A 14,631-nucleotide genomic window follows, 5' to 3' on the forward strand; every position below is an offset into this window, starting at 1 on the left:
CGAAGAGACATTAAGAGTAGTCGAAGGGTTTGGAGATTACCCCTTCGCTGACATGACAAATTTATGTTTGGTACCAGATGTTGTCATCCCTCCAAAATTCAAGGTGCTAGATTTTGATAGATACAAGGGGACCACTTGCCCCAAAAATCACATGAAGATGTATTGCTGGAAAATGGGTGCATATTCTAGGGACGAGAAGCCATTGATGCATTTCTTCCAAGATAGTTTGACCAGAGCAGTAGTCATCTAGTACACCAATTTGGAGGCCTCTCGCATCCGATCATGGAAGGATTTGATTACTACATTCATTAGGTAATACCAATACAACACTGACATGGCTCATGATAGAACCCAGCTACAGAACATGAGCAAATGGGAGCATGAATCATTTAAGGAGTACGCCCAACGATGGAGGGACTTGGCAGTGCAAGTGGCACCCCCATGGTCAAAAGAGAAATGATCACGATGATAGTAGACACACTGCCCGTGTTCTACTATGAAAAGTTGGTGGGCTACATGCCCTCTAGCTTCGTGGATCTAGTGTTCACGGGCGAGAGGATTGAAGTATGCCTAAAAAGAGGGAAGTTCAACTATGCCGCCCCTGCCAGTACAAGTAACAGAAGATTCGAAGCAACTGGGGCAAAGAGGAAATAATGGGATGCCCATGCCATGACCTCGGCTCCTGCTTGGCTAAAAGCCTAGTAAACCCCTCACGATACTTACTAGTATGCCCAGCATCATCCAAGCTTTTCGGCCTGCACTGAAAACCTCTCTAACTCGACGCCCATCCAGCAAAGGACATCCGCCCAACCACAAAGAGCCCCCACTCAAAACCCAGCTCCTACACAACCTCGCCCCGCCAACGGTTCCAATCCTAGCACGAGTGCCAGTCCGGGGAGGAACCCTCCAGTAAAGAAGCTTCCAGAGTTCGCCCCAATTCTGACGTCATACGGGGACTTGTTGCCATCTTTGATCGCCAACCAAATGGCATTTGTGACCCCCAGAAGGATTTACCAGTCTCCTTTCCCTCGATGGTACAACACTTACACAACCTACGCGCATCATGGGGGCACCCCGGGGCATTCTATAGAACAATGTGTGGCCCTCAAGCATAAGGTTCAAAGTTTGATCAACGCGGGATGGCTAACATTCCAAGAAGATGACCCAAATGTAAAGACAAATCCGCTTGCCAATCATGGGGGATCGACAGTAAATGCAATAGAGAAGTGCGAACTTCAAAGGATGAAGCAAATAAAGGACATGGTAACCTCTAGGAGGTTTATCTTTGAGGCGCTGCAAGAGGCGGGCATGATTTTCTTTGATGTGCATAAGGAGGATTCTTTTTTGATGCATCTGAGTGCATCGCATGACATGGAAACCTGCTCGACGGCAGAGGAGCTGCTACAGCGAATGATGGACCAAGGCCGATTTGAGATCGACGATGCAAGCAAGGGGGAGCAACATGTGTGCATGCAATCGGCAGACAAAAGCCCAAGTAAACCCAAACCTTTGGTGATCTATTTCACTAGAGACACTATCTCCCAAAAACCCTGAGGCTCTCAACCTATCTCGGGAAGCAAGCCTGTCCCGTTCCCTTACAGAAGCAACAGGGCTGTCCCATGGAGGTACGCCTCTCAAAAGCCAAACAAAAAGAAGGACAAGGCCATCGGGGGTGACCTACCCTCTGCCAAAGTTACCAACATCACTGGCATGAGCGGTATGACCCACAGTGGACGTATCTTTGCGGTACCTGACCCGTTGGTGCGATCCAAGGATGCCAAGGGAAAAGCGAAGGTAGGTACGGAATAAAGCGACAAAGTAAGCCCAACTCTGGATGAGGATGTCCCGGTTGGGAGATTCACTGAGAAAGAAGAAGACTTCGGTGGAAAGAAGGTATCCGTTGAAGAAGCAAATGAATTCCTTTGGATCATTCAACAAAGCAAATTCTAAGTGATTGAACAGCTCAACAAGACCACAGTTAGGGTCTCCCTGTTGGAACTACTCATGAGTTTCGAGCCTCATCGAGTGCTGTTGGTTAAGGTATTGAATGAAGCCCATGTGGCCCAAGATATCTCTGTGGAGGACTTCGAGGGTATCGTCAACGACATTACTGCCAATAATTACCTCACCTTCACCGATGAGGAGATACCCTTTGAGGGGCGGGGACATAATAGGGCCTTGCATATGTCTTTCAAGTGTATGGACCACATCGTGGCTAAGGTACTGATCGACAATGGCTCATCACTTAATGTTATGCCCAATGTCATACCCTAATTTCGTCCGGGGACCTTTGCTTGATGACATGCAACTTTTGTTTGGTCCTTGTGAGGTGCTTGGCACATCATTAGGCAATTTGTGAAATTCCGGGACATGCCGGAAAACAAAAGAAAATATTGATGCACAATCCGTAAGGTTTCGTGACACACCGAAAGTCAAATGGAAGCATCGTTGCACAATTAGTGAGCTTCCGTAACATTCCGTAAGTCAAAAAGGGGATGATTATGTAATCCGCAAGGTTCCGTAACATTACGGAAAGAAAACAAGTATCGTTACGAAATTCGTAAGTTTTCGTAACTTTACGAAAAAGAATCACAAAAAAAAAAGGTAGGGGGGGTGTACTTAATGGGGGTGCAAATAGCAACCAGGCCCACTTGGGCCCTCCAGAAGATTCCTCTAGAAGGCTGTTGCTTCTGGAGGAAGCAACCCTGCTCGCCTGGGCGAGCTGGGTGGCAAGCTTCTCCCCCAATTTTCTATAAATAGGGGGAGAAGTGAAGTGAAAAAGGGTTCAGCCCCTTAGGCACTTCTCTCTCTTTCGAATTTGCTTAGAAAAATTGTTTCCGTGAAGAAAATCCAAGCCGAGGCACTTCCGTAACGTTTCCGTGAGTGATTTCGCGAAGGTTTTCGACCGTTCTTCGACGTTCTTCATTCGTTCTTCATCGTTCTTCGGTCTTCAACGGGTAAGTACCTCGAACCAAGCTTTTCGATTCATTCTATGTACCCGTGGTGGTCCACATTGTGTTTCGTGTATTTTCCTTCTCGTTTTCATTTACTTTCCGTACCCTTTTTGACGTGCTTAAGCCATTTTATTTAAGTCATTTCTCGCTTAACCTAAAAATAAAATAAATTTCCACCGATCGTTTGAATTGTATTATCCGTTAACTTCGGTTAAAATGAATTCCGACCGTTCGGTCGTACCGTAACCACGTTGGAAATAAAAAAAAGAGGTAAAATAATAATATAATAATCAAAAATACCTTTTAGTAAAATAAAGCGAAAAATCAATCGGACGTTTTCTCTTTGGGATTTCTCATTCTTAATTGAATTGACTAATAACTAAAGTGAAACTAAGGCTAAAATCGACTCGCCTAGTCAAGCTCGTCCACAAAAATAGGATTTTGAAAGTTAATCATTTCTGTTTTTTACTAAGTAAAATGGATCGTTTTCAAGGTCCAACGCCTTAAAATGATCACCTTTTAAGTAAAAAAGAATCACTTGATTCACGCATAAGAAAGAACTACGTAGGTCTGATTTCCTCATCGCAATTGAGGAATACGTAGGAGCAAAGGGAAACACCCTTGTCGACCACAAAAAGAGAAAAAATATAAAAAGGGTATAAAGGATATAAATACATAAAAAGGGAACATAAAAAATCAAAGTCATGTTTGCACATTCGATTAAAGGCTGCCGTCCCTTGGGACAGACGTGTGGGGTGCTAATACCTTCCCCGTGCGTAAATACAACTCCCGAGCCTTTCACTTAAAAGTTCGTAGATCGCGTCTTTTCCGTTTTTTCTGACGTTTTCCTCAAATAAACGTTGGTGGCGACTCCGCGCGTATTCCTTTCGTGGAACACGCATCCCGCGAGTCTCGCGTCGCCCTCCCGCCGAAGGGTAGGTTGCGACAGTTGGCGACTCCACTGGGGACCTGTTTTTAGAGAGTTAGGCCATTTAATCTTGTGCAATGCTTTACCATGACTTACTCCTTTGTTGGTTTCCCTTCATTATGTTCTTGTGTATATAAACTCTTTGTTGCTTTTAGTGCGTTTTAAAATGTATGCATGAGGTAAATATTTATTCATTTGATGCACACAAACACCAACACTATTTGCACACACTGTGAGTTGAAAAAGGGCCCTATACCCGGGTTCATAGGAACATAAGGAGTGGAGGTGAATCTGTGAGCATGCTAGGTCTCCGACTTGCTTGATTACAGTGAACCCTCATCTAGGGTTTTCCTCTTTGAAAACATATTGTTGCTAGTAGTCCCTACTGCTGCTTGTATGTTCTTCGAAGGGGATAATACCTCTAGAAACCATCAAGAGAGATATGACTACCTTGGGGGTTATCACTAAATGCCTAGTTAGCTCTCTCCCTTATAGGTCCCTTAAATAGGGGCACGGAGCAAACACGCTGCGTGCCATTTTTTCACACTGCCATGCATAAGTATCATATACCCTTTTGCTTATGTTCAGTGAATATTGTCATACTATGTACATTCCCGCATTGCGCCTTTTGCATATGCATCGCATATGGGTTCTGTCTTGATCCCCTCTATAGACAAATCAACGGAGGGTCCGGGTCACCGTTTTAAATACATACGTTGGGGCAGTTTGCTACCCCTAGACGTTGTGTCTAAGAAGGAGACAATGTCCCGGGCACCCGCATTCTTAAATTACATCTGTGTCATATGCATTCCTTCATGCATTCATCCATTCCACCCATGAGATATCGGAGTTTTGATTTGCACCAGCTTTTTGTCTCACTTTAGTAAGCATGGGGACAAATCAAACCGGCAAGAGGTTTTACCAAGTCAAGGTTAAAGGCCTAGATACCACCAGCATCAAGGAATTAGGGCGGTTGATGGAACCGCTCCAAATGCAAGCCTTCCGCAAGACTTACGGAAAGATCTTAGAGTTGACCATAGTAGAGGTATCCATAGAAGCCATTGCATCACTCACCCAATACTACGACCAGCCTTTGAGATGCTTCACGTTCGGAGACTTCCAATTGGTACCAACCATTGAAGAATTTGAGGAAATTCTAGGATGTCCTCTCGGGGGAAGAAAACCATACCTTTCCTCTGGGTGTCTCCCCTCTTTGAGCAGAATTGCAACTGTGGTCAAGGATTCAGCAAGAGGTTTGGACCGCATAAAACAGACTCGAAACGGCATAGCGGGCCTACCACGGAAGCACCTAGAAGACAAGGCGAGGGGTATGGCCAATCAAGGAGATTGGGTCCCGTTTATGGATGTGTTAGCTTTGCTAATTTTTGGGGTCGTCCTCTTTCCAAACGTAGATGGTTTGGTGGACCTAGCAGCAATCGACGCTTTCCTTGCATACCACCATAGCAAGGAAAGTCCGGTGGTAGCTGTCTTGGCAGATTTATTTGACACATTTAATCGAAGGTGCAAAAAGAGTAGCGCACGGATCATCTGGTGCGAAAAGAGTAGCGCACACATTTAACCATGACGGAGGCCATGTTAGGAATGAGGCAGCTCATGGAGAAAAACGTGGCCACCGCTGCCGCTGTCAGTTCGGCTGCCGAAGCAGACCCAACTCTCTTGGCAACTGCGTACCATCCTCTCTCAAACATAGTAGGACGGGGAAGGGACACACTGGGGCACGATGGCAACCCTCATCTGGGATACAACCGAGCGGCTTACCCTTATGGATTGCCGCCCAACTACTCACCACCCGTCCTGCAAGACGATGCGGGCCATATTGCTTCTCCCGTCCTTGAAAGAGAGCCTCCTTAACAGCCCGACGAGGTCCACAAAGACCCTCAAGACTATGCTCGAAGGGATGTCGAGTTCTATCCCCCGATCCCCGAAGGGCCGGCACCCAGCACGTTGCCTCAGCCCAACATCACGACACAACCAATAGTTTTGTCCACGGAAGGACCGCCCCCGGCAACTGAAGAAAGGAGGAAGCTCGATCTCCTCGAGGAGAGATTGAGAGCCGTGGAAGGATTTGGGGACTATCCGTTCGCAGACATGACGGATCTTTGCTTAGTACCCGATGTTGTTATCCCCCCGAAGTTCAAAGTACCGGACTTCGACAAGTATAAAGGACGACTTGTCCCAAGAACCATCTTAAGATGTACTGTCGCAAGATGGGCGCACACTCTAAGGATAAGAAGCTATTAATACACTTTTTTCAAGATAGCTTGGCCGGAGCCGTGGTAGTTTGGTACACTAATTTGGAAGCTTCCCGTATCCGTACTTGGAAGGATCTGATTACTGCCTTCCTAAGGCAATATCAGTGTAATTCCGATATGGCTCCCGATCGCACTCAGCTGCAGAATATGTTCAAGAAAGAGGGCGAAACCTTTAAAGAATACGCACAGCGGTGGAGAGATCTGGCGGCACAAGTGGCTCCTCCCATGGTTGAGAGAGAGATGATCACCATGATGGTAGACACTCTGCCAGTGTTCTACTATGAGAAGCTAGTAGGTTACATGCCGTCCAGCTTCGCGGACCTAGTGTTCGCCGGGGAAAGAATCGAGGTAGGGTTGAAAAGAGGAAAGTTCGATTACGTTTCCTCCACGAGTGCGAATGCCAAAAGAATCGGGACAACGGGGGCAAAAATGAAGGAAGGAGATGCCCATGCCGTCTCTTCAACGCCCGCGTGGGTCAAACCCCCGCAGACACCTCATGGTACCCATCAGTACGCGCAACATCACCCGAGCTTCTCGGCTTATACCGGGAACGCCTCTAGTTCAGCACCTGTGCAGCTTAAGGCACCCACCCAGAGGGAAGCTCCCCAAGTTCCAACTCCGAACACAACTCGCCCGGCCGGTAATTCCAACGCAACAAGGAACTTCCCTCCGAGGCCATTTCAAGAATTCACCCTACTCCCAATGACGTACGAAGACCTCTTGCCGTCCCTCATCGCCAACCATTTGGCCGTGGTAACTCCCGGAAAGGTCCTCCAACCCCCTTTCCCAAAGTGGTATGACCTTAACGCAACTTGCAAGTACCATGGGGGTGTCCCGGGGCATTCCATTGAAAAATGCTTGGCCCTTAAATACAAAGTCCAACATTTGATAGATGCTAGATGGCTGACTTTCCAAGAGGATCGGCCCAATGTGAGAACCAACCCGCTCGCCAATCATGGAGGGGGAGCGGTTAACGCCGCTGAGTCCGATAGGCCGCGCAGGTCTAAACCTTTAAAGGATGTGGCAACCCCTGGGAGGTTTATCTTTGAGGCCCTACAAAAGGGAAGTGTGATACCTCATAGTGGGCGTAAGGAGGATTCCTGTTTACTGCATTCCGGCGAGCTGCATGACATGGAAACGTGTTTGGGAGTAGAGGAATTGTTACAGCAAATGATAGATCAAGGTCGACTGGAAGTTAGTAGTGAAGGAAGAGAGGAGCAGCATATATGCGTGCAGTCCACGGATGGGAGCAGTGTTGCGAAGCCCAAACCCTTGGTGATATACTTCACCAAGGGCACAGCTTCGCAAAACCCGGACACCCCTTAGCAGCTAAACCTGTTCCTTTCCCATACCAAAATAGCCACGCAGTCCCATGGAGATATACACCTCCGAGGGGGAAGGAAGAAGAAGCCACCGACGTCAGCTCGTTGTCGGCTAAGGTAACAAATATCACGGGACTGAGTGGTGTGACCCGTAGCGGTCGTGTGTTTACGCCTCCGGACCTACCAGTCCAACCCGCGAACGTCAAGGGGAAAGGAAAAGTGGTGGAGGAACAAGATGGTGAAGCACCCCACGCTTCGAATAAAGATATTCTGGTGAAAGGTCTTCCGGAGAAAAAGGATGGTAAAAAGGAGGTGTCGCTAGAGGAAGCCAGTGAGTTCCTCCGTATAATTCAGCAGAGCGAATTCAAGGTTATCGAACAGCTCAACAAAACTCCGGCCAAGGTCTCGCTGTTGGAGTTACTCATGAGCTCCGAGCCTCATCGGGCTCTGCTAGTAAAAGTTCTGAACGAGGCCCATGTGGCCCAAGACATCTCGGTAGAAGGTTTCGGAGGGCTGGTCAATAATATCACTGCTAACAACTATCTCGCCTTCGCCGAAGAAGAAATCCCCGCCGAGGGGAGAGGGCATAATAAAGCTTTGCACGTATCAGTCAAGTGTATGGACCATATCGTAGCCAAAGTGCTCATCGATAATGGTTCCAGTTTAAACGTGATGCCTAAGAGCACTTTGGAGAAATTACCATTCAATGCCTCCCACTTAAAGCCGAGTTCAATGGTGGTTCGTGCCTTCGACGGCACCCGCCAAGAGGTTAGGGGAGAGATCGATCTCCCAGTACAGATAGGCCCTCACACCTGTCAAGTTACTTTCTAAATAATGGATATTAACCCCCCCTACAGCTGTCTGTTGGGGCGTCCGTGGATCCACTCAGTGGGAGTTGTTCCCTCTACACTCCACCAAAAGTTGAAATTCGTAGTGGAAGGGCATCTGGTCATCGTATCAGGCGAGGAAGACATCTTGGTGAGCTGCCCATCCTCTATGCCTTATGTGGAATCCGCAGAGGAGTCATTAGAAACCGCTTTCTAGTCTTTTGAGGTGGTAAGCATTTCCTCTGTGGACTCCTTCTCTGGGCAGCCTTGCCTGTCCGATGCAGCAGTAATGATGGCCCGAGTTATGTTGGGGAACGGTTACGAACCCGGAATGGGTTTAGGCAAAGACAACGGCGGCATAACTAGCCTGATAAATGCCAAAGGAAATCGTGGGAAGTATGGTTTAGGCTATAAGCCCACTCAGGCAGATATAAAGAGAAGCATCGCGGGAAGGAAGAGCGGTAGTCAAAGCTCGCGGTTGAGACAAGAAAGTGAAGGAAGCCCGCCCTGGCACATAAGTAGAAGCTTTATAAGCGCGGGTCTGGGGGACGAAGGTCAAGTGGTCGCGATATACGAAGATGATGTTCCGAGTACATTGGATTTGGTACGACCATGCCCTCCTGGTTTCCAGCTGGGAAATTGGCGAGTGGAGGAATGCCCCGGCGTTTACGCAACGAGCATAATGTAAACCTTTACGGTTTTAAAAGCTCTATAGTTGGGCCTAGGCTTTAGAGTTTTTCTTTTGTTAAGGCTTTGTGTCTTTTTGTTTTTGAATTTATAATACAAGGATCTTTCTTCATCTGTTCCTACGTCTCTACCCATTCTCATCCATTTGCATGTTTACTTCTTTATTTCTGAAACGGTAGATCCGATGACGAGTCCCCCGAAGGTACTAATACCTGGGACCCGCCTATCAACTTCAAGCAAGAAACGAATCAAACGGAAGATGAAGGGAAAGAGGATGTGAGACTTCCCCCAGAATTAGAAAGGATGGTCGCCCATGAGGACCAAGAAATGGGGCCTCATCAAGAAGAAACAGAACTAGTAGACTTGGGAATTGGCAATGGAAAAAGGGAAGTAAAGATAGGCACAGGTATTACCGCACCTATCCGTGAAGAATTAATAATCCTGCTAAGAGACTACCAAGACATCTTTGCTTGGTCATACCAAGATATGCCCGGTTTGAGTTCTGACATTGTACAGCACCGATTACCTATAAATCCCGAGTGTTCCCCGGTAAAGCAGAAACTAAGAAGGATGAAGCCCGACACATCCTTGAAAATAAAAGAAGAAGTGAAGAAGCAATTTGACGCTGGTTTTCTGGCCGTCGCTCGGTATCCAGAATGGGTTGCCAACATTGTACCGGTCCCTAAGAAAGATGGGAAAGTACGAATGTGTGTGGATTATTGGGACCTGAATCGGGCCAGTCCCAAGGACAATTTTCCTTTGCCACACATCGATATCCTCGTAGATAACACAGCCAATTTCGCTTTATTTTCCTTCATGGACGGTTTCTCCGGTTACAATCAGATAAAGATGGCGCCAGAGGATATGGAAAAGACTACCTTCGTCACCCTGTGGGGGACGTTCTGTTACAAGGTGATGTCCTTTGGACTCAAGAATGCCGGGGCAACTTATCAACGGGCCATGGTAGCTTTGTTCCATGATATGATGCATCTAGAGATCGAGGTCTACGTGGACGACATAATTGCTAAATCTAAATCCGAAGAAGAACACCTTGTCAACCTGCGGAAGTTGTTCGAAAGGCTTAAGAAATATCAATTAAGGTTGAACCCCGCCAAGTGTACCTTTGGGGTCAAATCAGGGAAATTGCTTGGTTTCATCGTAAGCCAGAAAGGGATAGAGGTAGACCCCGAAAAGGTGAAGGCCATCCTTGAGATGCCAGAACCCCGTACTGAGAGGCAAGTCCGAGGCTTCCTGGGACGCTTGAATTATATTGCCAGATTCATATCGCAGCTCACCGCCATTTGTGAGCCGTTGTTCAAGCTCTTACGCAAAAACCAAATTGATCGCTGGAATGAGGATTGCCAAGAGGCTTTTGGAAGGATCAAGAAGTGCCTTATGAATCTTCCCGTGCTTATGCCACCAGTACCTGGAAGGCCTCTCATCGTGTACATGACAATCTTAGACGAGTCAATGGGGTGTATGCTGGGGCAACATGACGAATCCGGAAAGAAAGAGCGTGCTGTTTACTACCTAAGTAAGAAGTTCACGACCTGTGAAATGAATTACTCCTTGCTCGAAAGAACGTGTTGTGCTTTAGTATGGGCATCCCATCGCCTAAGGCAGTACATGCTGAGCCATACTACCTGGTTGATATCCAAGATGGACCCGGTTAAGTACATCTTTGAAAAGCCAGCTCTCACGGGACGAATCGCCCGGTGGCAAGTCCTGCTATCCAAGTTTGATATAGTTTACGTCACCCAAAAGGCGATAAAAGGAAGCGCCTTAGCAGATTATTTGGCTCAACAGCCTCTTAACGACTATCAGCCCATGCATCATGAATTCCCGGATGAGGACATCATGGCCTTGTTTGAGGAAAAATTGGACGAAGATCGGGACAAATGGACCGTATGGTTTGACGGAGCGTCAAACATTCTAGGCCATGGCATTGGGGCAGTATTGGTCTCTCCGGACAATCAATGTGTACCTTTCACAGCCAGGCTAGGATTCGACTGCACCAACAACATGGCCGAATATGAAGCATGTGCCCTGGCCGTCCAGGCAGCGATTGACTCCAATGTCAAACTACTCAAGGTGTACGGCGACTCAGCGTTGGTAATCCATCAGCTGAGAGGGGAATGGGAAACTAGAGATCCCAAGCTGATACCCTACAAAGCCTATATCAAGGAATTGGCTAAAACCTTTGATGAGATCTCTTTCCATCATGTTCCTCGCGAGGAAAATCAAATGGCGGATGCGCTTGCTACTTTGGCGTCTATGTTCCAGCTAACGCCGCACGGGGATCTACCCTACATTGAATTTTGGTGTCGTGGCAAACCCGCGCATTGCTGCCAAGTAGAAGAGGAATGGGACGGTAAGCCTTGGTATTTCGACATCAAGCGATATGTCATAAGCAAAGAATACCCGCCAGAGATTGCCGACAATGATAAGAGGACATTGAGAAGGTTGGCGGCTGGTTTCTTCATGAGCGGAAGCATACTGTATAAGAGAAACCACGACATGACACTCCTGCGGTGTGTGGATGCCAGGGAGGCGAATCACATGATCGAGGAAGTCCATGAGGGCTCGTTTGGAACGCACGCCAACGGGCATGCTATGGCCAGGAAGATCCTAAGAGCAGGTTATTACTGGCTTACCATGGAAAGTGATTGTTGTGTCCATGTAAGGAAATGCCACAAATGTCAAGCGTTCGCAGACAATGTCAATGCTCCACCGCATCCTCTGAATGTCATGTCCGCCCCTTGGCCTTTCTCCATGTGGGGGATAGATGTCATCGGGACCATTGAGCCCAAGGCCTCAAATGGTCATCGCTTCATCCTCGTAGCGATAGATTATTTTACCAAGTGGGTCGAGGCGGCCTCCTACACCAATGTCACAAGGGGTGTAGTGGTCAGGTTCATTAAGAAAGAGATCATCTGCCGATATGGTTTGCCAAGGAAGATTATCACGGACAACGACACCAACCTGAATAACAAGATGATGGGGGAAATGTGCGAGGAGTTTAAAATCCAGCATCACAATTCCACACCCTACCGGCCAAGATGAATGGAGCCGTGGAAGCGGCCAATAAGAATATCAAAAACATTATCCAAAAGATGACCGTGTCATACAGAGATTGGCACAAAATGCTCCCATTCGCGTTACACGGTTACCGAACTTCAGTGCGAACGTCAACTGGGGCAACGCCGTTCTCATTGGTATATGGGATGGAGGTTGTGTTACCGTTTGAGGTAGAAGTCCCGTCATTAAGGATCTTGGCAGAATCCGGATTAAAGGAATCAGAGTGGGCTCAAACACGCTATGACCAGCTCAACCTCATTGAGGGTAAGCGCTTAACGGCCATGAGTCATGGGCGCTTGTACCAGCAAAAAATGAAGAGTGCATTCGACAAGAAGGTACGCTTGCGCAAGTTCCATGAGGGAGACCTTGTGCTAAAGATAATGTCCCATGCTGTCAAGGACAATCGAGGAAAATGGGCCCCAAACTACGAAGGGCCTTTTGTTGTGAAGAGGGCTTTTTCCGGAGGAGCCCTGGTGCTTACCAACATGGATGGCGAAGAGCTACCTTCACCCGTGAATTCTGATGTCGTCAAGCGATATTATGCTTAGAATCTGGGGCAATTAAGGATGTCGTTGCATGTTCTTTATCTTTATGTGTTTTCTGGATTTCCCCCAGGGATTCCCCGTCTACAGTATCTCTCGTTACAATATTTTAAAGAAATGAACGTGGATTCGAGGCTTTAGTCCTCACGTTGGTTTCAAACCTTGCGTTAATTTGTGATCACCTGAGCCCTTCCGCTCAGTTCATGGGATGCCCCAAGCGCTTAATTAAAATTGAACCTAAACCAAATTTCACTAAAATTTGCTGCGTTTGAAAACATTCATGCATACGCATACGCATGCATATTGTTGTGGTAAAACAGGGGCAGGATCATCTTGAGCTACCTTCTGGGGTAGGGACAAAACATGAACAGCAGAAACCAATCAAGGTAAGACAACGACGCGGTCAAGATTGGCCATACCTGGTTGTTTATTACTTGCAGGTACTTAGGAACGGATGCAAGTGGGGATGGGGTCATGACCGACCGATCATTGCCCTTTCTCTGCGCTAAACAAGCAGAGAACGTCGCGCAAGGTAGCCCAGTATCCTTGGAATTCGCAGTATTTTACTACCATTGTTTGTTTTTTAGTAATTAACGCCTAATTCTAACTTAAGTAGGCTCAAATAGGCAAAACGCTAACCCATAAGGAAGGAGGGGACATGGTTAATGTTCCTCTAAAAAAAAAAAAGTGCAGGTTAGCTCGCCTGGGCGAGCAACCCCTGCACCAAAATATAAAAGTGACGAAAGGGGGGACGTTTTTGCATTCAAAAACTTCTTTTCCCCCCTTTCAAAAGCCATACCCACGGAATTTACGAGTTTGCAGCCCTAGGATCTCTACTTTTCGCATTCTTCGATTCCATTTTGCGCTTTTATTCATCACCAACAAGTAAGTATTCCATCCTTAAGCTTTCTAGCTTTTCATTGGTGTATTTTGACCTCCTTTTGGTGCTTTAAATTGTGGGAATGTGCTCAAATATGTGGGGCAATTTTGGTTTGTTTTCTTGCTTGATTGGGTTGAATTGGGGGTTTGTATGAGATGGCCCTAGGCCTATAATGCATTTTGAAGCAATGGGACATGCCACATTGTCCCCGTTCTCTTGCTATTGATGCCTAAACGCGCGCCCACCAAGTGTTCGGTGAAATGCCTCAATGGCATTAGCGCGTGACTTTCATAGGGAAACAACCCATGGGGCAATTTGGTTTGCACATATTTTCTATTTTTGGGACATGCATTCAGTTTCGTAAGGGCTAGGGTAATTGCCCCACATATATCCTAGGCCTAGGAACCAAAGTTTTTATGCAAGAAAATACAAGAATGGGTGCATATTGGGTGAAGCTACCCTTTTGTGGCCAGCAATCAGCTATGAGCCGCGCTACAATAGTTTCCCTACGCCTAGATGCTTAGGAGTTTTGTTCATCATAAACGTGTAGGTGTGGAATAAGTAGCAAAATACCTTTGGCAACTTACACTTTGGGTGTGGTAGCAAAATACTTGGATGTATGTACATGTAATTTTTGGTAGTCAAAATGTCTCACAAAAAATATATATATGTTGCATGTTATGAAAAGAAAATACCTTACAAAGATACCTTTTAATTTGAATGCAATTTTAGTCAGCAAAAGAAAATATACTTGAATTTGCATGCGGCTTTAGGAAGCAAAAACACTTGAATAAAGCATGAAATGTAGCACCTTATTGTGTAGATAGCCAAGATTCATCACAAAGTTTGTATATGCATAGGTATTAGAAATACCAAAATGTGCACGTGTGCAATTTTTGGTAGCCAAAATGCTTTGAGTATGCATGTATGTAAATTTAGCCAAGGAAGTGCATGTGATGTAGGTAGCAAATACACCTTGGAAGTACATATAAATAATCTAGGTAATGAAGGTGCCTTGATTGTGCATGGGTGCATTTTTCTTAGGTAGAAGAATATCTTGTGCGAGTGAATGTTCATAAGGAAGTATGTGCATGAGTTTGCTCTAAATTTACATTGATGTTTGTGATTATTGGAGGAGGT

General features: G+C 46.5%; 1 protein-coding gene across 1 annotated transcript; it reads left to right on the forward strand.

Moving 5' to 3' along the window:
• Positions 1 to 408: 408 nt before the first annotated feature.
• On the forward strand, positions 409 to 2,274 carry LOC112999780 (uncharacterized). The gene is made up of 4 exons (XM_026126091.1): positions 409 to 639; positions 727 to 1,466; positions 1,602 to 1,794; positions 1,963 to 2,274. The coding sequence occupies exons 1-4, from the start codon at positions 409 to 411 to the stop codon at positions 2,272 to 2,274; spliced, it is 1,476 nt and encodes a 491-aa protein (XP_025981876.1).
• Positions 2,275 to 14,631: the final 12,357 nt, after the last annotated feature.

The sequence above is a fragment of the Glycine max genome, chromosome 16 (assembly GCF_000004515.6).
Source record: "Glycine max cultivar Williams 82 chromosome 16, Glycine_max_v4.0, whole genome shotgun sequence".
Taxonomy (NCBI): domain Eukaryota; kingdom Viridiplantae; phylum Streptophyta; class Magnoliopsida; order Fabales; family Fabaceae; genus Glycine; species Glycine max.